Source organism: Medicago truncatula, chromosome 3 (assembly GCF_003473485.1).
Source record: "Medicago truncatula cultivar Jemalong A17 chromosome 3, MtrunA17r5.0-ANR, whole genome shotgun sequence".
Lineage (NCBI taxonomy): Eukaryota > Viridiplantae > Streptophyta > Magnoliopsida > Fabales > Fabaceae > Medicago > Medicago truncatula.
Window position 1 is genome coordinate 101,844 of NC_053044.1, and position 23,623 is coordinate 125,466.

Below are 23,623 nucleotides of genomic sequence, written 5' to 3' on the forward strand. Positions count from 1 at the left end.
TTATTTTAGGGTTCCCCTTTTCAGAATTGCTAGAAAGAGCTCTCTAGCGAGCGCACAACGAGGAAACACCACGTGACCAAGGTTGAGTCATAATGTTCAAAACCCTTCTCCAAGATATGCTTCGCTTGTGAAAGGGAAAAAGAAAGTGGAACAGGCTTCCACTTTGTTTTAGTTCCTAATAACTTGGAAAAACTCAAAAAAAAAAAAAAAAAAGGATTTCTGGAAAACTATCCTTAATGTCCAGTACCTCGAGGTTGAATAGAGAAACTCTAGTGACCTCTTGGAAGATGGGCTGTTCTCTCAAAAACTATTCATACCCTCTCCATCCTAAATTAATTAACTAACTATTTGCAAAAAGAAAAAATGTCTCAAAATAACGAATATTTTCAATTTTTAATGCAACATTAACTATTTATAGTTTAAATTGTGGAATTGATGTCCCAAAATAACTTATCTTTTCAAACAAGGAAAATTTAAAGCAAGGTTGATTGCTAAAGACTACAAAAGAAAGTATGGAGTTGAATATGAAGCTTATCCAGGTCACAAATTTCTCTAAGACGAAATATATTTTACCAGGTTGTTGTGTTCTCGAGGCACCGTTATATAAACATTCTTTTACTCCCAAATTATAAGTTGTTTTGGAGAAAAAAATATGTCATAAATTATTATAAGTCGTTTTATGATAGATTCACGTATGGAGATTATCAGAATTCTAGGTTATGCCAAGGAAAAGAAAACAAAACAAAATAACATAAAGAAGAATAATAAAACGGCAGAATATTTTCTATCTCCTCAAGGGGAAACAATGCCTCTATAAATAGGCAGGGTCTTTAGACCTAATACAGATAATGGGCTTTGACCCAACAAGAAATACAAGAGGATAAGATAAAAGGCCCAACACCACATTGGCTTGATAATTGCTCTTTGGTGCCTCCTTAAATTTAATGTGCTATCATTTTACAATACCAATTAAGTGATATTTTTCTTACTACACCATCAACTATTTATTACCTTTTTTTTCTTCCCTTTTGTAAAATTTGTTTTTCCCATACAATATTAACTACAATTGTTAATTTGTGTGAAATGATCACAATGAAAAACGCGGGCCAATCACTTACAACATTGGTGATTTTGTCAAAGTAAAGTGTTTTCCCACATAGACAACTCTTGTTGATGCTCCTTACAACAAGCTTTCTAAACAATTTTATGGTCTTTACAAGATGGGTGCATTTCACATGGGAAAGTCTAAAATCTTCCTACCATAGGAAAGTTTATCTTTGCCATTAGATTAAATATGAACATAGTTTTTACTATGGTAAGTCCACACTATATCATCCACTACCATTCTCTCTCCTACACTCACCACCACAACCGTATTCCTTTCCTTCATCTCTCCATCTTGGTCTTCATTTTCAATTCATAAAAGAACACAAAAATCACAACTCATGAATTTGGGTAAAATTGTTTATCCAACAACTTCATATTCTCCCTTTCATCATTTCTCTCCCATTCATCTAAAACTCTGATATAGAATTTGAGATCTGGAACTATTACCTTAATTTTGGTAATAATAGATCTAGTATGCCTAACCAATTTCATTTTATCAACAAAAACGTGCTATTAATCAAAATAACAGAATACTGGTGAGCTACAATCAGAAGGAATCTATGAAACCCATATAAATGGAGAAACTATCATGCTACAAAAACAAACCTAAACAGAGGATTAGGTTCTTTAATTAGATTGAAGCTAGAATATTGTTTTTAATTGTGAGTTCCATAAACACCATGGTTTTTCAATTGCAACACATGGAGATTGTTTTTGAATTGTTCTTTAATTTTAATTTTTTTGTTTCTTTTTATTTTTCAAGATTTTTTAAGAACAAATGATGAAGATGGAAATGTACTTGTTGTAGTTTCATGGAGGTTGAAGATATTAAGTTGAAGAGAATGAGGTTAAAGTAATAGGTGGTGGTAGGTGAGTTGCAGGTTTACAAAATTATGTGATGGGGAGAAATATAGGAAAGAATAAAATGAAGAACGGAGGAGAAAGAACACTGGTGTGGAAGTGTGTAAAAAAATTTAGTGTGGAGAGAGTATTGTAAAAGTGTGTTCTTGATTTGATCTAAAGGTCAATATAAACTTTCCCATCGTGGGAAAGTTTTAGGCTCTCCCATATGAACATCCACCTTACAAGATTCTGGAGCAATTTGGTCATGTGGCATTCAAACTGAAATTTGACGAAGTTAGATCATTCACTTAACCCCACCTGACTGAGGATACCAAATGGGAGAATTGTGACACTTGAGGACACAAAGAAGCAGGGGCGGAGCCATGTTGGCTCTTGTGCAAGCAAGTGCCCCCACTAATTTTGAAATTTTCATATCCATCCTATATAATACTACATCATAGATACACATAGTATTATAAATATGATGATAGAGTATGATAACTAGATTGCATATTATAAATAATACATGCACCTCTTCTCTATGTTGTTTCTTTTTTTTAGCTTCATTTTTCGGTAACATTACTTCTAGGTGCTACTAATTTACACCCACCTAAATCACTAAGGTGTAAATTAGCAAGCTACACCCACCTAAAAATACTAAGGTGTAAGTTAGCAACCTACACCCACTTGATTATCTACACTCATTTTTATAAATTTTATCAAATTATTTACAACCATCTTACTAATTTACACTGATCACTTTCATCTCATTCTAAATATTGTTTCCTTAAAAGTTTGTCTCTATTACATGTTTTATACCTTAAGTATGTCATTGTTTTTTTGTTTCTTTTTTTAAGGATCTTACTTAAGATAGTTAAGAAATTGTGTAATTTACATATTAGTGTATTTAGGTGGGTGTAAATTAGCAGTCCCCAATATTATATACCTATATATGATTTATTTATTATTTGAAATAATAATAACAATTATAATACTTCTTTCTTTCTAAAAGAAAATGTTCTTGTCAATATATTTTTGTAACACTTATTTTATTCCATTTTTATTTTAGAAATTTATATGTAAATATTGCCCCTACTACTTTAAATCTCTGGCTTCGCCCCGGCAAAGAAGGCTTGTTTCACATTAAGAAATGATGTTCTTTTACGCTATTGAGAAATAGAAAAGTAGAAACGTGTTATTGGATGAGATGCAGGAGTTGGTTGTCCATGTCCAAATGATATAAGGAAAAAGTAATCAGGTGCATTTGAAGAAATGAAGATATGGACATACATACCTACCTTTGTTAGTTTTCTAATCTCTCTCTTTTGTGTTCAACTCGCTAAACTAAATTAAACTTTAACTGTAATGAAGGGTTTAAGAGTTAGAGAAGAGGGTTAACCTGTTTTTTTGCAGTTTACTACAATCGCTTCATTTGTTTTCTGCCTTTCAAATACAGCCCACATCGGGTACCGCTTAAATCAAAGTAAACCGCTCAGGCTATATTACACGAACTTCTTTTTTATCATTTCATTGAGCTTTGTTGCAATGCACACATAACATTTTCAATAAATAGGAGAATGTTAACGGGTGCTATAAAAATATCTAAATTTTTTTTTTTTGAGTTTAAAAGTGGAATAGTGGATAGAAGACTCAATTGAAATTTTTATCTCTTTATTTTAATTTTGGTTTGAATGTATTGTAGCATTCCCTTTTTACTAAATGACATCCCATCTTTGGTGCTATGTCACATGTTGTACTTGCATAAAAGTACAATAAGGATTCTAGGGTTAAGAATCGTATATTAGGGTTTTTAGACTGATTATTAGATACTTGAGAGTGTTCTCAAGGATGGTATTTATAGTCTTCCATGGGCTTGGGTTTTGGTTGCTTAGTCTCCAAGTAATAGGGGTATTTATGTATTTAGGGCGGTTTCTAGAAGATTCTAGAGATCATTATGGCGGCGCTATGGGTAGAGCGCGCCTTGGGCCTCATGGCTCTTTTCAAGGGTGCTAAGGCCTTCTTGAGAGGTCTAAGAAGCCCTTTTGGAGGTCTTTAAGTCCTTAGGAATATTATGACGGTCCACAGCCCCCAAGCACAAATCTTGGTACAAGGCGTGGTGCTTTTAAAGCTGAAGAGTTCTTAATAATAGATTCAGGCAAGTTCTGAGGATCCAGGAAGGCGACGCCCTTAAGGAGAACGCGCCTAAACCCAACAATCCTTTTTGGAGAACCTTTAAGTCCCTTCGTAAGGCGTTTAGGACCTTCCCGAGGGTCTCTAAGCTTTGAAGAATATAATGACGGTCCACAGCCCCCAAGCACAAGTCTTGGTACAAGGCGTGGTGCTTTTAAAGCTGAAGAGTTCTTATGAATTTTTGCCTTTCGGCGAGACGTTTTCTAATTATGAGGGCGAGAAGTTTTCTAATTATGATGCCTTTTTCATCTAACGGTTCACATATCGCGACCTTTGTTGTTCTGATGGCGTGTCATTATCTCGCTCGATTCCTCACACGTGTCTACGATCTGCTGTATCTGCGCTTTTTCCGAGAAATCAAAGTTTCTTTCCCTTTAAAAGAGACGGAAACCCCTTCCCTTCCCATTTCATTTCGTCGTTTCCGTTTCCTCGCGAAGAAAAAACTCTTTTTTCCGCCTTTGATTGTTCGTTTGCAAAAACTCAGGTAATTTGCTCGTTCCTTTCCTCTTTTATATTTTTTGTATACCCATGGTAGTAGTTAGGGAGTGTGATGAGAGGGGGAGAGAACTACCTCCTTCAGATCCTTTAGATAGGCAAAAACTGAGATTACAATGTTTGAAGCATGCCACTCGAAAAAATGGTTTAATCGATTGGAAAGTGTATGATTCTACTTATTTTAGTCATATGAATTTCTCCGATATATCTAGCGAGAGTGACTGTAGCGAATCTGATGATAGTGATTGTGTTTTATTATATTCAACCTCAGGAGATAATTTTGGAAAAGAAATCGTCGATATCTCCTCTTTGAATATGGTTCGTGGAAAGAGTGTCCAGCTTGCATGTCAGGAATCCGACACCGAATGTTTTTCAGATGACGTGCAACGGTATGAGTCCGCGTATAACGATCAGGCGAAGGTAAACTTTTTTAGGAGTAAGCTCTCAGTTTCGTCCACTAAAAGAGAGGAAGATATTGTCTTGGCGCCTTGCCCTGCCGGCGAGAAAGTGTGCACTATGCGCCCCAAGGGAGTAAAGGAGATTTTTCATATGTATGGCGCCGTATTGGAGGAGTTCGGGGTAAAAATCCCTTTTACCCTGTTCGAAATGGACATTCTACGCTTGCTTAATGTTGCCCCTACTCAGATTCATCCTAACAGCTGGGCGTTCATTCGTGGTTTCGAGATTCTTTGCGACGCTTTAGATATGATTCCCTTTGCCGGAGTCTTTTTCCACTTTTACGGAACGAAAGGAGTGGATAAAGGTTCCTGGGTACCCATTAGTGCACATCCTGGGAAACAGCTCTTTCCTCCCTTTGCTTCTAATTTTAAAAGGGATTGGACAAAGAGATTTTGAGAGTCCAAGGATCAAAAGATTCCTCAGTGAGTGTTGCTAGTGTTGCGGGCGAGGTTAGGTTTCCCTTAGGATGGACCGCTAATCCTTTGGCTGTCTCAGGCTATAACTATAAAAAAAAAAGACTCCTTATGAACAAGGTGTAGTTGGCTTTTTAGATCGGATGCTTCACACGGACATCCGAAAACTTTTAAACAAAGAAGGGGATTCGGAGGACCTTGAATTATACCTTCGTGAGTTTTGACGATTTACACTTCTTTCCCTTATTTTATGTTTTTACATTTCTCTAACTGACATGATTTATCTTTCCTGCTGTACAGTGCCAATGCTGCCTTTATCTGAGAAAGAAAGGAGGAAGTACCTCGAAGCCCTTAAAGAAAAACACGCATCCAGAGAACACATTGCAAGCGATCCTACTGGCGTGATCCTCCGCAAGGGGACGAAGAAACGAGAGCTTGTTGCTAATGCTGAATCTGCCGGAGGCGATGTGGAAAGCGCCCAGGAGAAAGTCATTGAAGGCGAGATAACAGTAGGCGAGGTGAATGATCTGACTCACTCGCCCCCTCCGAAGAAAACCAAAATAGGGAAGAAAGCAGGCGGGAAGACGCTGATGGTAGAGGCGGATGCTGCTTTTGAAGTCTCATTCTGGCATCGAGACTTCAATTACCGCCATTATATGGAAAATCACGTTCCTTTTTCAGCAGTAGATAAAGATGCTGCTTTCCATGGTAAATTTGACGAATTGGTGCAAGACGCGGGGACCAGCGCTCTTCGAACCCTGCTGTATATTCAATCCATGGAAAAGAAGCATGAAGCTCTGGAAAAGGAGTATCAAGATTCCGTAAAGGATGTGGAGAAGTTTAAACATAAAGCTTCAGCTTTCGAAGAGAGGGTGGAAGGACTCTTGAAGGATAAAGCCGCGCTTGAAAAGGCGGCCGCTGATGCGGAAAAAGAAAAAACTGACTGGCAAGCGGAGAAGAGTAACCTTGAAACTCAAAATGCCAAACTGAAAGGCGACCTGAACAAATCTTAGGCTGAGGTTGAAGATGGTAAGATGGCTCTGGCCGGATTTTTTGAAGACGGTTTCCAAAGAGCAAAATCACAAGTTGCTCATTTCTATCCAGACCTGGATTTGTCAGGTCTTGACTCACTGAAGTTTGTTCAGGATGGCGAGCTAATAGAAGAGCCTTGAATGTTTTTGGCGGTGTTTAAATTTTTTGGATCGCCTATTTGTTTTGGCGTTTTTTGTTTATTTTTGGGCGCTTTGTAATGCCTGTTTCCGTAGGCGAAAACTTATCTATTCTGATGAATTAACTTATGCTTTTAATTTATAATAGTTTCTTGGAAACAATCCTTTCTTTATAGAATCCATCATCAGAGGAATATCAATGAGTTAGTGAATCTTAAATTTCACGAGCAACTTGTTCAGAATATAAATATTGCTTATAATCATCGGTTTTTCGCATTTAATCAATGCTTAATAATTCCTTGTTATTAATAATGATGCTTGAAAACGTTCTTTTTAGTTTTCGTAACTGATCAATGCTAATAATTTCCCGAAGAGCCTTTAATAAGGTTGATGGCGCTCTCTCGGATTTTTTTACCGGGTCACCTAGTGCAGAGTCTTTAATAAGGTTGATGGCGCTCTAAACAAAGATCACACATTTTTTAAGAAGTTGGGGTGCCTCGTTAAAAACCCTGCCCTTGCAGGGAAAAAGAGTGCTCCCCCAATCCTTTCATTCATTTTATTGAAGGAAAAAACATAAAGTAGTCTACATATGCTAAAAGAAAAGAAAAAATAAAACTTAGCGTTCAACTATAATAATGACGCAAGTTGACTGCATTCCAAGTTCTTGGTACCGTAGTTCCATTCAATTCTTCCAATTTGTAAGCACCATGCTGAAGTTTTTCCTTAACTCGGTATGGTCCCTCCCAACTCGGCAACAGCTTCCCAATTCTGGTTGGGGCGACACCTTGCTTCAAAACAAGGTCGCCTTCTTTCATACTTCGAGGAATGACTTTTGAATTATATCGCCGGGCGGCCCTTTGTTTGGCAGCAAACTCTCAGATGTGTGCAGATTCTCGTATTTCGTCAATCATATCCATTGTACACTGAATTCCTACCTCGTTGGCTTCCTCATTGAAATTTTCTCGTCGCCATGTTGGGGTATCAATCTCCACCGGAAGCATTGCATCAGCTCCGTAAACCATAGTAAATGGTGTTTCTCCGGTAGTAGAATGTGGTGTTGTGTGATATGACCATAAAACCTGTACTTATGAATTTTTCAAACAGAAAACCTTTATCTTTGGTCCATTCATTAGTCGAGAATAAGAAATTGAAAACTTTTTTTTTTTTTTTGGTAAAGATATTTGTTTGAAACAAAAAACACCTAAGTTTTACCTCATAAAGCTGCTCTGCCCAGAGTCCTTTGGCTGCCTCAAGCTTCTTTTTTATACCATTCAGAATTACTTTGTTGGCGGCTTCTGGCTGTCCATTTGCTTGAGGGTGAGTTACTGATACGAACTTTGTTTCAATTCCCAATTGTTTGCAGAAGTCGACGACTCTTGAACTGGCGAACTGAGTCCCATTATCTGTTACGATGTTCCGAGGAAGTCCGAAACGACAAATGATTTTCTTCCAGTAGAATTTTATTACTCGTTCTGCTGTTATTTTAGATACCGCTTCTGCTTCAACCCATTTTGTGAAGTAATCTACTCGACGATGAGGAATTTCAACTGTCATGGGGCTGGGGGAAAAGGTCCCACAATGTCAACCCCTGACTTGTGAAACGGCCAAGGAGAAAATACAGAAGTCAATTCATTAGCCGGGGCGGTTTTCTTATCAGAAAATCGTTGGCATTTGTCACATTTTTTAACAAATTCGCAACAATCTTGGGTCATCCTAGGCCAATAATAACCTGCTCGCAAAAGCTTAGCTACAAGAGATCGCCCGCTGATATGACTTCCACATACTCCTTCGTGTACCTCTAAAAGAACCAGCTTTGTCTCTTCTTCTCCCAGACATCTCAATAAAGGCGTGACTGTCCCTCGTTTGTAGAGTTTCCCCGCCACAATGGTAAACTTAGCGGCTCTCTTTCTAACTAACTGCTTTTCTTCCTCGCTCACGGGATCAAAAGAGCCCGTCAGATATTTCAAGATTGGCGCCATCCACCCTTCTGTCTCTTGAGTCGTGGAGAGAACTTCCTTTGCTTCACAATTTGGCGCAGATACCACTTCTTGAATCACTGTTCGATTATTGCCTGGTCGCTTAGTGCTGGCTAGTTTTGCCAGCAAATCTGCTCGCACATTTTGTTCTCTAGGTACATAGATGACCTCGAAGAAGTTAAAAAACGCAGCTAAATTCCGCACGCTTGAGAGATATTTAGAAAGCTGCGAATCCTTAGTTTGATATTCTCCGGAGATTTGATTGGTCATCAACTGAGAATCACTCCGATCTGAGGTTTTCTACACCCATCTCTCGAGCTAGAGTCATTCCAGCTATTAAAGCCTCATATTCTGCTTGATTGTTACTGGCCTTGAATTCAAACCTTAACGATTGTTCGATGAGTAGATCGCCAGGTCCTTCTAGGATGATACCCGCCCCGCTTCCCTTCAAGTTTGACGATCCATCCACTGATAATGTCCAAACGAAAGGGGTGGTAGTCTGGATGGGGGAAGCAAATTCAACCATAAAATCAGCTAGTACCTGAGATTTGATGCTGTTTCGGGGAGCGAATAGGATGTCATACTCTGAAAGCTCAACTGCCCAGGATACCATTCTTCCCGCCAAATCCGGCTTGCTGAGAATCTGTTTTATTGGGTAATTGGTTCTGACGATTACTCTGTGGCTTTGAAAATAAAGGCGTAACTTCCTGGCGGTTGCTACCACTGCCAACGCTAGCTTTTCAATCTTCTGGTACCGCAATTCCGCTCCTTTGAAGACTCTGCTGACGAAATATACTGGTTTCTCCTTCTCTTCTGAGTTCTCGACGAGGACGGAGCTCAGAGCGTTCTCTGAAACTGAAAGGTATAGAGACAAGACCGCCCCCCGTGTTGGGCGATGAAGAATAGGTGGCGTGGTGAGAAAAATCTTGATTTTCTGAAAAGCTTCGTCACATTCCGGAGTCCATTCAAATTTTTCCTTTTTCTTTATTGTGGCAAAGAAAGAGAAAGCTTTGTCCCCTGTGCAAGAAAGGAATCTGGATAGTGCTGTCAATCTTCCCGTTAACTGTTGAACTTCTTTAACGTTGCATGGACTTCTCATGTTGATGATGGCTTGACATTTATCCGGGTTAGCTTCAATACCCTCACTGGTTAACAAAAAACCCAGAAATTTTCCGCATGTACTCCAAACGTGCATTTAGCGGGGTTAAGGCGCATGTTTGCCTTTCGCACTTGCTGAAAAATTTCTTTTAAGTCTTCTGAGTGTTGACCTTCGGCCGATGTCTTTACCACGAGATCGTCCACATATACCTCCAGGTTCCTTCCAATCTGAGCGCTAAAAATAGTATCCATGGAGCGTTGAAAAGTTGCTCCAGCATTTCGCAAACCAAATGACATTACCTCATAGTGATAATTTTTCTGATTTGTCATGAACACAATTTTAGGGGCGTCCAAAAGATCCATTTTCATTTGGTTGTAGTCGGAATAGGCGTCCATAAAACTCAGGGTTTTGTACCCGGCGGCGTTATCTATCAGGTGATCAATATTTGGTAAGGGGTAGGGATCTTTAGGACACGCCATATTCAAATCTGTGTAATCCACGCACATTCTCCACTTTCCTGAAGACTTTTTCACTAGAACAGTATTTGCGAGCCACGTAGGATATTTGATCTCGCTGATGAAACGTGCTTCCTTTAACTTTCTTACTTCCTCATCTACTGCCTTTCGCTTTTCCTCGCCCATCTTCCGCTTCTTCTGTACTACCGGTTTCACTGAAGGGTTAATTGCCAGATGATGACAAGCTACTTTAATATCAATTCCGGGCATATCAGAAGGAGACCACGCAAAAAGGTCGGCATTTTCTTGTAAAAGTTGAATCAAGTTTTTCTCTTCAGCTCTTTCGAGTGAGGTTCCGATCTTAATGGTCTGGTTAGGACCTGTCCCAATCATGATATCTTTCAAATCTTCGACAGGTTCTATCCGCTCCTGCTGGTAATCTTCCCGTGGATCAAGGTCAATGAGATTTACACCGAGTATTTCACTGCTTTTCACGTTGAGTTTGAGGCTGGCGTGATAATATTCTCGTGCAATCTTCTAATCGCCCCTTACTATCCCAACTCGCCCATTGTCCAGGGGATATTTCATCATCAAGTGTTTAGTGGAGACGAAGGCGTCTAAGAGATTGATGGAAGGACGCCCAATGATAGCGTTGTATGAGCTAGGCGCGTTGAACACTAAATATCTGATCTTGATGGATTTTTGTTGATCTCTTGTGCCGAAAGTGGTTTTTAGAGTGACATAACCACGAACGTGTACCCTATCTCCTGTGAAACCTGACAGGGTTCCCTTGAAAGGTTGAAGCTGTTCTTCGCTTAAACCCATCTTGCTGAAAGCGTCATAATAAAGAACATTTGCAGAACTACCGGTATCCACAAGCACCCTTTTGATTTCCCAGTTAAGAAGTTGGAAAGAAACAACCAAAGGATCATCATCATGAGGGATTACCTGTCTGAAATCCTCCTGAGAAAAAGAAATAGTTGAGATTTTTTCTGAAGCATCACTTGGCGAGCATACTTCTTTCGTGACTTACCAGACTCCCCGCCTCCGACGAAACCACCTGAGATGGTATGAAGCGTATGTTTGGGCTCTGCAGCGGGTTTATCAAGGGTTGCCTCCGGCCGACGCCTATCTTCGTTGTTTTTGGTATATCCTCTTAATTTCCCGCTCTGAATAAGCTTCTCAATTTCCCTCTTCAAGTGAATGCACTCATCCGTGTCGTGGCCTAGTACCTGATGATACTTACACCAAGCATCTTTGTTGAGACCCATGTACTTGACGCGGGGTTCCGCAGCTGGCGGGATTATTCTTGACTCGAGAACCTCCCTGAGAATTTTCTCAGGGCGGGTGTTCAGGGGGATGAAGTGATCATGCGAATATCGATGAGGACCCCTATCGTGAGGCTTTTTGAAGGTCCCCCTATCCCTGTTAGGTGGAAAATAAGGATTCCTCCGCTCTGCTCCTGAGTTTCCTTTTTCTTTGGCATCCCTAGCTCTTTTCTCTGCATTAGACTCCTCTCCTTTCACATAGCATTCGGCCCGAGCAATTATTTCTTCCATTGAATCAGCGGGTTTCTGCGCTAGCGACTCATTAAATTGCCCGGCGCGTAAACCATTCTGAAAAGCTCCAACGAAAACTTCCTGATTGGGATTAGAAACCTTGATTGTTGAATCGTTGAAACGGGCAAGATACTCTCTCAGCGATTCGTTCTGGCCCTGTCGAACGTTGAACAAGCTAGTTGACAATACTTTACGATGGCGACTTCCAGAGAATTGTTGGGTGAACTTCTTTATCATATCCTGATAACCAACAACAGAAAAGCGAGGAAGGCTCATGTACCAGCGTAAAGCTGCATCAGCAAAAGTGCCCGCCAACAATTTGCACTTAAGGGAGTCAGCAACTCCGTACACGGACATTCTGGTGTTGAAAACAGTTACATGTTCAGATGGATCTCCTCTCCTGTCGAAAGTGGGCAAGTGTGGCGGTTTGAAGTTATCCGGAACAAGAGCGTTCCATATTTCAGTTGAGAACGGCTGGGGTTCCGGTTCATCCATCTCGCCGTGATGAGAGTCTGCCTTCTCTTGTTGCTGCTGTTGCTGAATGGTTTCCACTGAAGCGAGCAGGGCTTCGTTCTGTTCCAGCAACTGGGCGATCTGACTCTTCATCGTTTCTCCTTCTTCTGGTGTTGCCATATCAGTCTTTCTCTAAATCGTACGTGAGGTGCGATTTAGGTTTGAGTAAGGGTTAGGGTTCCGAATCGCAGAGAGGACTACGACTCAGTGTTTCTCTGTATCGAGCTTTCGATCCAAAGAATCGTGGTCAAGGTTAGTTTTACCTCTTCCTACAGACGGCGCCAACTGTACTTGCATAAAAGTACAATAAGGATTCTAGGGTTAAGAATCGTATATTAGGGTTTTTAGACTGATTATTAGATACTTGAGAGTGTTCTCAAGGATGGTATTTATAGCCTTCCATGGGCTTGGGTTTTGGTTGCTTAGTCTCCAAGTAATAGGGGTATTTATGTATTTAGGGCGGTTTCTAGAGATCATTATGGCGGTGCTATGGGTAGAGCGCGCCTTGGGCCTCATGGCTCTTTTCAAGGGTGCTAAGGCTTTCTTGAGAGGTCTAAGAAGCCCTTTTGGAGGTCTTTAAGTCCTTAGGAATATTATGACGGTCCACATGTATAATAATTAATATATATATATATATATATATATATATATATATATATATATATATATATATATATATATATATATGGCATTTCAAATGAGAGGACTTTTAAAATAAGAGGGTGGGAGGAGTAAATAACAGTCCTTAGATCAAATTAATGGATCAGATTAAATTAATTTTAAAGTGTGCTGCCATATCTCAATCATCTCTCTTTCCGCCGTATGACCTTTGGTTTCTCAGAGTTGTCTTCTCTTCCATTTTGAGTTTTGACAGAACCATCACAGATCCAACCCAACCCACATCATTTAAGCCGATTTCTACCCTTTCTGGAGATATGTTGCTTTCAAGGGCTATCAATATTCCTTCAAGGTTGTGTTGTGACCCATTACAAACTATACCTTTACATTTGGGGCAATTGTTTTAATTATCTGCAACACACTGAAATTCACGATCACAACAAATATATGATTCAATATGACCAAGCCACCCACAATTAGTTAGAGTAGAATCAAAGTACGTGAAGCATATAAAGAATCAATTTTTAAAATTTTATCTCCATTTTAGCATTTTATACATATAATTTTATTTTTAATTACGTTTTTCTCATATGTATGAATTTATCCAGTGATGATAATAAAATGGGAGGGTGTTTGGATGACAAGATTGAGAGAGGCACATGGTAATTCAAGGCATAATCACTGAATTGATACAAACAAGAAGAAAAGAGGAACGAAGAAAAAGAGTGAGAGAAGAGAGAAACAATGCGGAATAAAGAAGAGAGATGATGAGATATGGCAACACATTTTAAAATTAATTTAATCTGATTCATTAATTTGATCTAAGAGCTGTTATTTACTCCTCTCACCCTCTCATTTGAAATGCCCTATATATATATATATATATATATATATTTTGACACAAGACTTTCTTCAATTTATATGGCACGTTTCCTAAGGGTCCGTTTGTTTCAATTGATCAGATGAGAGTGGATGGATTTTAGTGGATGGGAGGGAAATGAAGTATTTTGATTAAAAACATGTTTGGTTCATAAGGAGGAGAGATTTTAAAATTATTTTACTTTTTTACCCTTAAAATTTAAGGATAATTTTGTCAATGTAATAATGATATTAATTGCACATCTTCCCTCTCCTCCAAAAAAAATACTCCAATTTGAGGGGAAACAATAAATGAGTCTATGAGAAATTTTGCTCCCCTCCTCTTCCTTCCTCTCCCCTTCTAAAAATTGAACCAAACATGTCAAATTAAAAATATTCCTTCCACTCCCTTCCCCTCCCCACAAAAAAAAAAAAAACATGAACCAAACAAATCACAAGGCTCTGTTTGGGGGTTTGGAGGGGAATAGAGGGTTTTAGAGGATGAGATTAAAGAAAAAAAATAGATAAATCTTTCAAAAATGGTGAGAGTGGTTTTGTAGAGAATGATAAATAAATACTTATGATTAATGCATTTTTAACTTTGAAAGTATTATAGCAACATAGATTGGATTGAAAAACTTACCTAAAACCCTTCAAACTCCTCGTCCAATACAATTTTTCTTTTAGTTCCCAAAATTAGAGAGATGTGTTATTGTTTGTTAGATTGTATGAGTTCAGTTATATTGGATCCTTCTAAAGCATCCACAATGGTGATATTCATTTTTTGATACTTAAGATGATCTCGTGTGTATACATGACTCATTAATACTCCATCCGGTCACTATTGTAAACAAAAATTCACTTTTTAGATTCATTGAATAAATGATGTATGTGAACCATATATAGACCACATACATAATGTATTGAATGAACCTAAAAAGTCAACTTTTGCTTATAAAAGTGACCGGAGGAAATAATTTTTTAATAATAGTACTTCCTTCAAAAAAAATAAAATAATAGTACTTAATAAACATTTAATGTTTCCCACCTTTTAAAAAAAATTAAATAGATCTCATCAATAATTACATATTACTACATTTCAACGTTCCCCAAATTATAGAAATCTTTCCGCTTTATATGTATCATGTGTTATTATTATTATTTTTGACAAAAATAAACAATATTCATTCATTCAAATTGATAGAGTACATTGATACAATACAAATCAAAGTCACTAAGAACAAAAAGGATGAATCTCCGAACAAACTCACATCATCCATGTTAATAGCATAAAACGACAAAGTACCTATGCCTACAAATATGACTATATAATTGAAGTTTCCGGAATACTCATGTCTCCGAATCTGCAACGTTGACGACACAAAAGTCATTGATCGGATTTGCACTTGCTCAAAGCTAATCTTTCAACCTGAATCAAATAAACACGACACTAAGACGGGAAATAAAAAACACATCGCACAAAGACGGAAAATCAAAATAAACAGAGTCGTGCAGAGACGACAAAATCACAAAAACAAACGAAAGAAAACTAAAAATATGTGAAAATCACTTATTTAATTAGGGTAGAATGAAAAACAACCCGATGGGGGTGATTTTGGATCGAAATTGACCCTAAATCACCCCTCTTCGGTAGACAAAAAGAAGAGAGAGCTTACGGCTAGGGTTTGAGAAGGAGAAAAAGAGAGAAAGAGATAGTAGATTTTCTATTGCTTTAACGTTTTGCAAATATGTGTTATTTTTTGTTGGATTGTATGAGTTCACTTCCTTCTAAAGCATCCACAATGAAGATATCCATTTTTTGATACCTAAGATGATCTTATGTGTATACATGACTCATTAATAATTTTTTAATAATAGTACTTAATAAACATTTAATGATTCCCACCTTTAAAAAAAATAATTTAAATTGATCTCATCAATAATTATATATTACTACATTTCAACGATAATTTATTATTGATTAAATCATAATTATCTATTTTATTATTAAATTATAAATCGCGAAATTATTTGTACGACTTTTTTAACAATTCAAAAAAATAATTAAAATTAATATTGCCAAGTTCTAATAATTACAAATTATTTGAAATGATAAATTAACGTTTGTTTGATTAGTTTCTATTTTATGTGCCTATGCATGTCATAGCAAGTGGGTCCCACATGATAGGTGACAAGAGATATTTTAAGGAAAAATAATGGTGGGTCCCGCAGAAAAGAGTGTACTACTTTGTTGGAGACCTTCATCTCAAAAAGCACTATGAAATTTTCCCCCCTAATAACTGATCAGACATGAACAGCAACGTTGTGTGTGTAACTGGAGCTTCAGGTTACATAGCTTCATGGCTCGTTCGTTACCTTCTCCATCGTGGTTACACTGTTAAAGCCACCGTTCGCGACCCAAGTAATTCATTCTCTTCTCTTTTGATCTTTATAACACAAACACTTGTGATCAAAGATATTTCTAGTGTCAGACACAGACACGTATAATTACACTTAATTAATTAAGTCATTGTTTAAAGTTAATGTGTATGTGTCTATGTTCGTGCTTCATACGTTTTGACCCTATGTTTGATTTGATTATTATGGCTGCCTGTAGGTGATCCGAAGAAGATCAACCACTTGGTTAAGCTTGAAGGTGCTAAGGAGAGATTACAACTGTTTAAGGCAAATCTACTTGAACAGGGAGCTTTTGATTCTGCTGTTCAAGGCTGTCATGGTGTGTTTCACACTGCATCTCCCTTCTATCATCATGTCAAAGACCCTCAGGCTGAGTTGATTGATCCTGCACTCAACGGGACTCTCAATGTTCTCAAATCATGTGCCAAATCGCCATTACTCAAACGTGTTGTCTTAACCTCTTCTGCTGCTGCTGTTGCGTACAATGAAAAGCCTCGAACTCCTGATGTTGTTGTTGATGAAACTTGGTTTACTGATGCTGATTTCTGTGCCAAATTAAACGTATCTCCCTAAACTTACAAAATCACACAATTTAATCATAAAGTACATAAAAATTTGTCAATTTAGTCCATAACATCTTCATTAGCAAGGACTAAATTGTTTTTGAAGTTGGTGTTTCAATCTTAAATGTATCTTCTTCAGCCAATGCGCTAGTCCATAAAATTCTAATGGTTTTGTTCCAATGTCGGCAAAGTGTGTGCCATGCCAATGCCATGATTAATCATGTAATAAATTATGCTATCATGCTCTTTGAATTCTTTCTATATCCTATTGACTGTTTCAGCTGTGGTATGCGGTTTCGAAAACATTGGCTGAAGAAGCTGCATGGAAATTTGTTAAAGAAAACAACATTGATATGGTTACTATTAACCCAGCAATGGTCATAGGGCCTCTCTTGCAACCAGTCCTAAACACAAGTGCTGCTGCAATTCTAAACCTGATTAATGGTAATTAATTACCATTTTTGTTTTATTGTAATGGTAACAGTTATTGTTGAGCTAGATGAGAGTATATTTCCTGTTATTTTCGTTCGATATGACATCGATTTTTCCCCAACATCCATTGTTGATTATTGAATTGTATTCTGTTGCTATTTCAATGAATATTAGCAGTTTCTATGTGCTTCAAATATGTTTGTGTTCAAGAGGACAAGATTTTGTCCTTCTGCAGATAATAGCTCTCTCACTTCCTTGATACATACAGGTACACAAACATTTCCAAATTCTACTTTGGGATGGGTGTATGTGAAAGATGTTGCAAATGCCCATATTCTGGCGTACGAGAATGCTTCAGCTAGTGGAAGACATTGTTTGGTTGAGAGTGTAGCGCACTACTCAGAAATTGTGAAGATTTTACGTGAACTGTACCCTTCGTTGCAACTCCCAGAGAAGTAAGATTAATAATTTCGATAAGAGAAATGATATTTGTACAACCACTTTGTGACAATTTTTTGACAACTTTCTCTCTCATACTCACATTATCCTCTTATTCTCTCTCTTCCTTTCTCTCTCTCCATTGTTTTTATCCAATGAAAAAGAGAAAAAAAAGTTGTCACCAAAAGTTGTATGAAATAGTTGTTCAAATATCACTACTCTTTCGATAACTGAAAGATTGCATATAATTATGTTCCTAAATGAATGCAGATTCTTATCTGGTGTGCGTCATTCTTTAAAGCTTTCTTTACCTGTTTGAAACTCAATTCAGTGCTAAAAATGAAAGGATTCAGTCATCACTAATATTTGATTCAGGGTTGTTTATTTAATACATACAGAAAAAGGTAATTAAGAGAAAAATGCAGAAAAATTTCAACAATTTAGAGGTTAACTTCAGTATAACTTTTATTACTTTTGCACTTTTTAACATATATTCGGCTTCTGGACCCAATATGCAAAACATGGTTTCAGAGATGTTTTGCTACTGGGTAACTTGAATGGCATGATGACTTTGCACCTTCCTCTATTTTTATGTCTTCTGTAGATTAATTGTTATGCAAAATTGCCAATTTGTACTGAATTTTTCGTTTGAAATTGAAACTCATTACTGAATCAAGTGTTTCTAAAATAAGGCCAAGTATAGCAGCAACTTTAAATGTGGCTAGTCCTACAAATGTTGTTTAATATCCGAAATCATAGGTTAATGGTTACTATAAAATGATTCATCATTCTGTCCATTTCTGTATTTACATTTTTCTAATATCGTCTTCACTTTGTTAACTATGTTACCAGGTGTGCGGACGATAAGCCATATGTGCCTACATATCAGTTTTCCAAAGAAAAGGCAACGAGTTTGGGAATTGAATATACTCCTTTGGAAGTGAGCATCAAGGAAACTGTTGAAAGTTTGAAAGAAAAGAAGTTCGTCAACTTTTAATTTGTGATATCTCCTTGTTTAGGTTTTTGATGCCTATGCTTGTGAAGAAACTTAGTATGTGACGATCATGTTCAAAACCCTTCTACAAAAGATAACCTTGGAGTGTGATATGAAAAAAGGGAAAAAGAAAGTGGAAAATGCTGCAAAATATGTAAATTTGTGTGTCGATAATGAAATCACACCCCTTGTATTTATAATGGTATTACTGTAAATGTATTAAATGTTTAAGGAATAAGCACTAGCTTAGAAAGTTGTATACGCGAGAAGTAATAACAATCAATCTAGAAAGTTGTACAATTAAAGTAATATCTAAAGATTTTTAACTTAACACCCCTCCTCAAATTGGAAGAGAAAGCACCGTTAATAATCATATGTGGGATCTGTCTATGAATGATAGAAAACACCTAAAAATGTGGCACAAAGGGACCTACAGTGATAAACAACTACTGAAAAATATACAAGATCCTTAGGAACCGAATACTACTAATAGGTGGTGCTGCCGGCGGAAAATGTTGTCGAAACAAGTCAACAACAGTGAAGCACGGAGAAAATGTAACAAAATCAGAACATGCTCAGATACCATGTAACAATATGTAAGAGTTTAATTTTGGTGCACCGACAGTGTAAAGGCTCTTTACACACTCATCCAATAGTATTGCAGCATTCTGCCACATCAGTTTAATGAAATTAATTGAATAAAAAATAAAATAAAACCTGAAAAATCATCTTTATCACGTCCCTGGTTGTTGCTTAACATCATCCCACACGCCCTTCCTCTACAGTTACGGTTATGATCTTTATTTGGCAACTGCAATTTCTTCACCTTTGTATTATCGGTCTCTGATCTATTCACGATCATTAAGGACTTTACTCCAAAAGGCTCGGCAATTCTCTGCACCTTTATTCTACGGGTTTCCGCCTTTTCGGGAAGCTTTTAGATATTTGAAGCGATTCAAGTTAGAATTGTTTATGTACAAAGTCTTATCAATTCTTTGCAACTCTATTCTACTGGTTTTTCTTAGTTATACAGTTATTTAAGTAGAATATTTTTCTTGTTTATAACATGTGGCGTGATTGTTATTCTGTGCAAGTATAATACACATTTATAATGGCATATTATGTGGTTTTTATTTTCTCTCTTTTCAAGTGAAACCGCTATTTTAATTATAGATATGTTGGTAGGTAACAATTCTGATGTCATCACACTTTCACATAACAGGATTGTGTGTGCTGCTAGCAGATCAAGAGATGACAGATATGCATGAAAATACCACTATGCCTGGCTGTGACGACGATATCCTTGAAAGTGCTCTCGATGCAGATCCTCTCAATGATAGACTATCATCAGAGATCCCCTCAGAGCCCTTTGAAGGAATGGACTTTGCATCAATTGAAGATGTAAAGAATTACTACGTAAGATATGCCAAGAGTAAAGGTTTTAGCTTTCGCATGGGTAAATCAAGAACAAATGGTATGGTAATTGGTCAAGAGATTGTTTGTTCAAAGGAGGGATTGTTACAACTGTGCGCAGGAAATTATCGGAGAATAATAGCGATTTTCAACAAGATCACAGTCATGATGCAATGGAAGTTACCTCACATTGGCTACTTGGCTTTTCTTTAGATTATAGGATATCCTATTATTGTTTTTTAGCTTATTTTAATATTTGTAGTCAATCTAATGATACTTTGTACTTATTTAAGATTTATATGTAACTCTAAAACACTTGTTCTGGTTTTCAAATTTGTTTCCATCAATGGATTTGGTTTCATATAAATCTTAATTTTATGTTATTCTTGAATAGTTATGACAGTGGATTATTTTGTGTCTTTATGTGGTGATGATGCTTATAATTCCTTCGGTGATGCAAGTGTTTTTGTAAAATCTGGGAGATTATAAGGAGCGGCTGTTTGGTGAATATTATTGTTGCCACGAGAAATAATGTTGATATATCATCAACTGGGATACTATTTATAAACATATATCGTAAAGGTGTATAAGCTTGCTTTGTGGTGCGTATTTGATGTAATATCTTTGTTAAATTGCTAGCACCTTGTGAGTTTTGCTTGTCCTCTTGAATTTTGCTTGTTGCTGTTTGTTTAATCACTGTATTGAGGAATTAGTTTTGGCACTACCTGCGGCTGTGGCAATTGTTATAAGTCTGCAGTTTTTTGTGGTCTGTTTTCCCTCTTTGTTTTGGTACCTGCTTCATTTTGGTTTGATTGTTTAGTAATTTGTTAGCTAAAGTGTGAGAGATTGATTTTCCATTATGGGGTGGGAGGTGAGTTGCATCATGGAGTTTTTGTTCACTGTGGTTGCAAACCTTTTTATCCTTTCAAGGACTTGAAATGTGTTGTTTTACTACAATTAGTTGATTCAAAGAAATTAATAAAAGTCTTGTTATCTATAAAAATATCAGGTAAGGTTATGATATTAAAACAAATGGTAAATGCATCAGAATGCAATCAATACAATTGAAAAGTATATTACTTTGAATTTCACAACCCAAAAACAATTTAAAAGTATACGTACACTTTTATATTTACAAAGTGATTCTAAATAGTTGGCAAGACAATAAAGTACATGGTTTCATTGTCAAGCACACAACACTTTACATGACACAGTGACAGCTTGATAAAAAAAATGGTGGACAACAGTTGGGTCAAAGTGCACTAGAAAAGGTTGAGTGATTATGTCCATAGCTACCAATCAGATTCCTCCGCCCGTCTCCATATGTGTTTTCTTCTTTTCTTTAGCAAACATCTCATTAGTGCTTTCATGAAGGTGCATTCAAGTTCAACCTTGTATACCTTTTTTCTTTAGTATGCAAAACTTGTCCACAAGTCCCTGCATAATGGCTAAGATGTTAAATAACATTTCTATCTAATTGAATATTGTCGATCAGAAAGTTAGAGAAGTCCTTTTGGTACAAGGAAACAACAATATGGGGATAAAATAAATAACTTAATCAACGATGTTATACATTTCTGGGCAGAAGTATGAAAAGAAGAAAAAAAGGGCGAAAACAAATCCGAAATACTGAAACAACAGGAACATCACAAAAAATTATTCTAATAAAAGAAAACATTGCATTGTCTAAGACATGTTATGTATTTGACCATTAATCCATAACTCAAGTAGGAAAAAAAGTGCAATACCACAAGAAAAAGCAAAAGATGTATTATTATTTTTTTCATTTGTCATGCTGTGATCATAACCGTAACTGTAGAGGAAGGGCGTGTGGGATACGATGTTAAGCAAACAACCAGGGACGTGATAAAGATGATTTTTCAGGTTTTAATTTTATTTTTTATTCAATTAATTTCATTAAACTGATGTGGCAGAATGCTGCAATACTATTGGATGAGTGTGTAAAGAGCCTTTACACTGTCGGTGCACCAAAATTAAACTCAAATGGAGTGAGTAATGCTTTGTGTAAATTTGTGTATATACAATGAGATCACACACCATCTATCTATAATAGTTTTACGATAAATAAATTGGATTTCCCGAAAACTATTGAATATTTTGAAATACTTACTTACTCAAGAAGAAAATTACATATAGAGAAATAAAAAATAATTTGGATGTTTTACCCAAACTCTGGAGTTGTAGACGAAAAAATCACTACTTGTTTAATGTGCAGGCTTTAAACAATTAAGTGTATGTTTTTTATATCGACAATAAGTTTTTCAAATCATGGTTGGTCACATCACATGGACTTTGTCAATAGCTTCAATGAAATGAAATTATGGTGTCTTCGTAATTTTGTTTAATACACCGTCAATTCAAACAGACACCAATAACATTTATGAAGGGATATTTAGTCTTAACCTTGAATATTGGTTTTTGGTAGATAGCAAACCCTTTTGGTTTTGACGACATTATGAAAGATAAAATATGAGGCAAGTCATGAAATAGGAGATCAAATCAATTGTGAATAACAATCCTCGGAACTATCCAAGGATTATAAACCATTGGTGTTGAGTAGTATTACAAAACTAAAGAGAATGTTTAATAGAGTGGTGGGGAAATTTTAAAGCAAGACTCGTGACTGAAGATTGCAAACGAAATTATGAAGTTGAATATGAAGAAACTTATTCAGATGTCACCCGCATAGATACAATCTGATCACATATTTCTCTAAGATGAAGTAATTATACTTTACCACGTAGTTGTGCTGGAGAAATGGTAAATGTTACAAATTCGATCCTATATCAATGTTACAATTAGATTTTCTATCATAAAAATTTAGAAAATAGTAAATAAATAAGTGTGTAACAATTTTATAATATTATCCTTATAAATCATTGTGTTAACAACTATCATATATAAATGCATAATAGTGTATCATAAACATTTGTTATGAGCAAGTGTATAACAAACTTGCAAGTGATACCTATAATATTAATTTGAGGTAGAATTTAATAAAACAAATTAAAATGAAAATATAAAACAATACTCATTTTAGAACAATTTTTTACTATTGATAAGTAAGTGTAACTAGTTATTAGTATAGTAAACATGTGAACATAACATGACCTTTTTAAAGCCTCGCATAGCTACGCAAAACACGCTCTTCCTACGTCATTTTCGGATTCATTCTCTCCCTCATCCTAATCTTAATGTCATTCATTATTCAAGAACACAAGAAACAAAACAGAATCTTGTTTCAATAAATAAAGAAAAAACTTGTTTGTAAATTGGGGGTGACCGGTCACAACAACTAGACCTGGTTATATCCCTTCGTCTCTGGTAATTCATTTCAATTATATTCATTCATTCATATTGGGAACCCGTTCGGATCGCATTATTGATCATCAAGGTTACACATTTTAATTCTTATTTTATTTTCTTCAAAACATGTAATGTAATTATAATAAATCTGCACTGCAGGGACATACATACAATACAACAATATGGAAATTTCAAATAGTTTACCAAACTTTCAAGATCATCAATTACCTCCTAAAATAAGCAATAGTAGTAGATATGATGAAATATGTTTAAAAGAAAGATTA

General features: G+C 36.5%; 2 protein-coding genes across 2 annotated transcripts; both read left to right on the forward strand.

Annotated features, from left to right (window-relative positions):
* Positions 1-16,017: 16,017 nt before the first annotated feature.
* On the forward strand, positions 16,018-18,860 carry LOC11414132 (phenylacetaldehyde reductase). Its single transcript, XM_003597959.3, has 5 exons — positions 16,018-16,176; positions 16,372-16,733; positions 17,017-17,179; positions 17,436-17,622; positions 18,458-18,860. Exons 1-5 carry the CDS (start codon positions 16,065-16,067, stop codon positions 18,600-18,602), a joined length of 969 nt encoding a protein of 322 aa, XP_003598007.1. The 5' UTR covers positions 16,018-16,064; the 3' UTR covers positions 18,603-18,860.
* Positions 18,861-19,229: 369 nt separating this feature from the next.
* On the forward strand, positions 19,230-20,372 carry LOC11419388 (uncharacterized). Its single transcript, XM_024777768.2, has one exon. It carries the CDS (start codon positions 19,797-19,799, stop codon positions 20,223-20,225), a length of 429 nt encoding a protein of 142 aa, XP_024633536.1. The 5' UTR covers positions 19,230-19,796; the 3' UTR covers positions 20,226-20,372.
* The last annotated feature ends 3,251 nt before the right edge of the window (positions 20,373-23,623 follow it).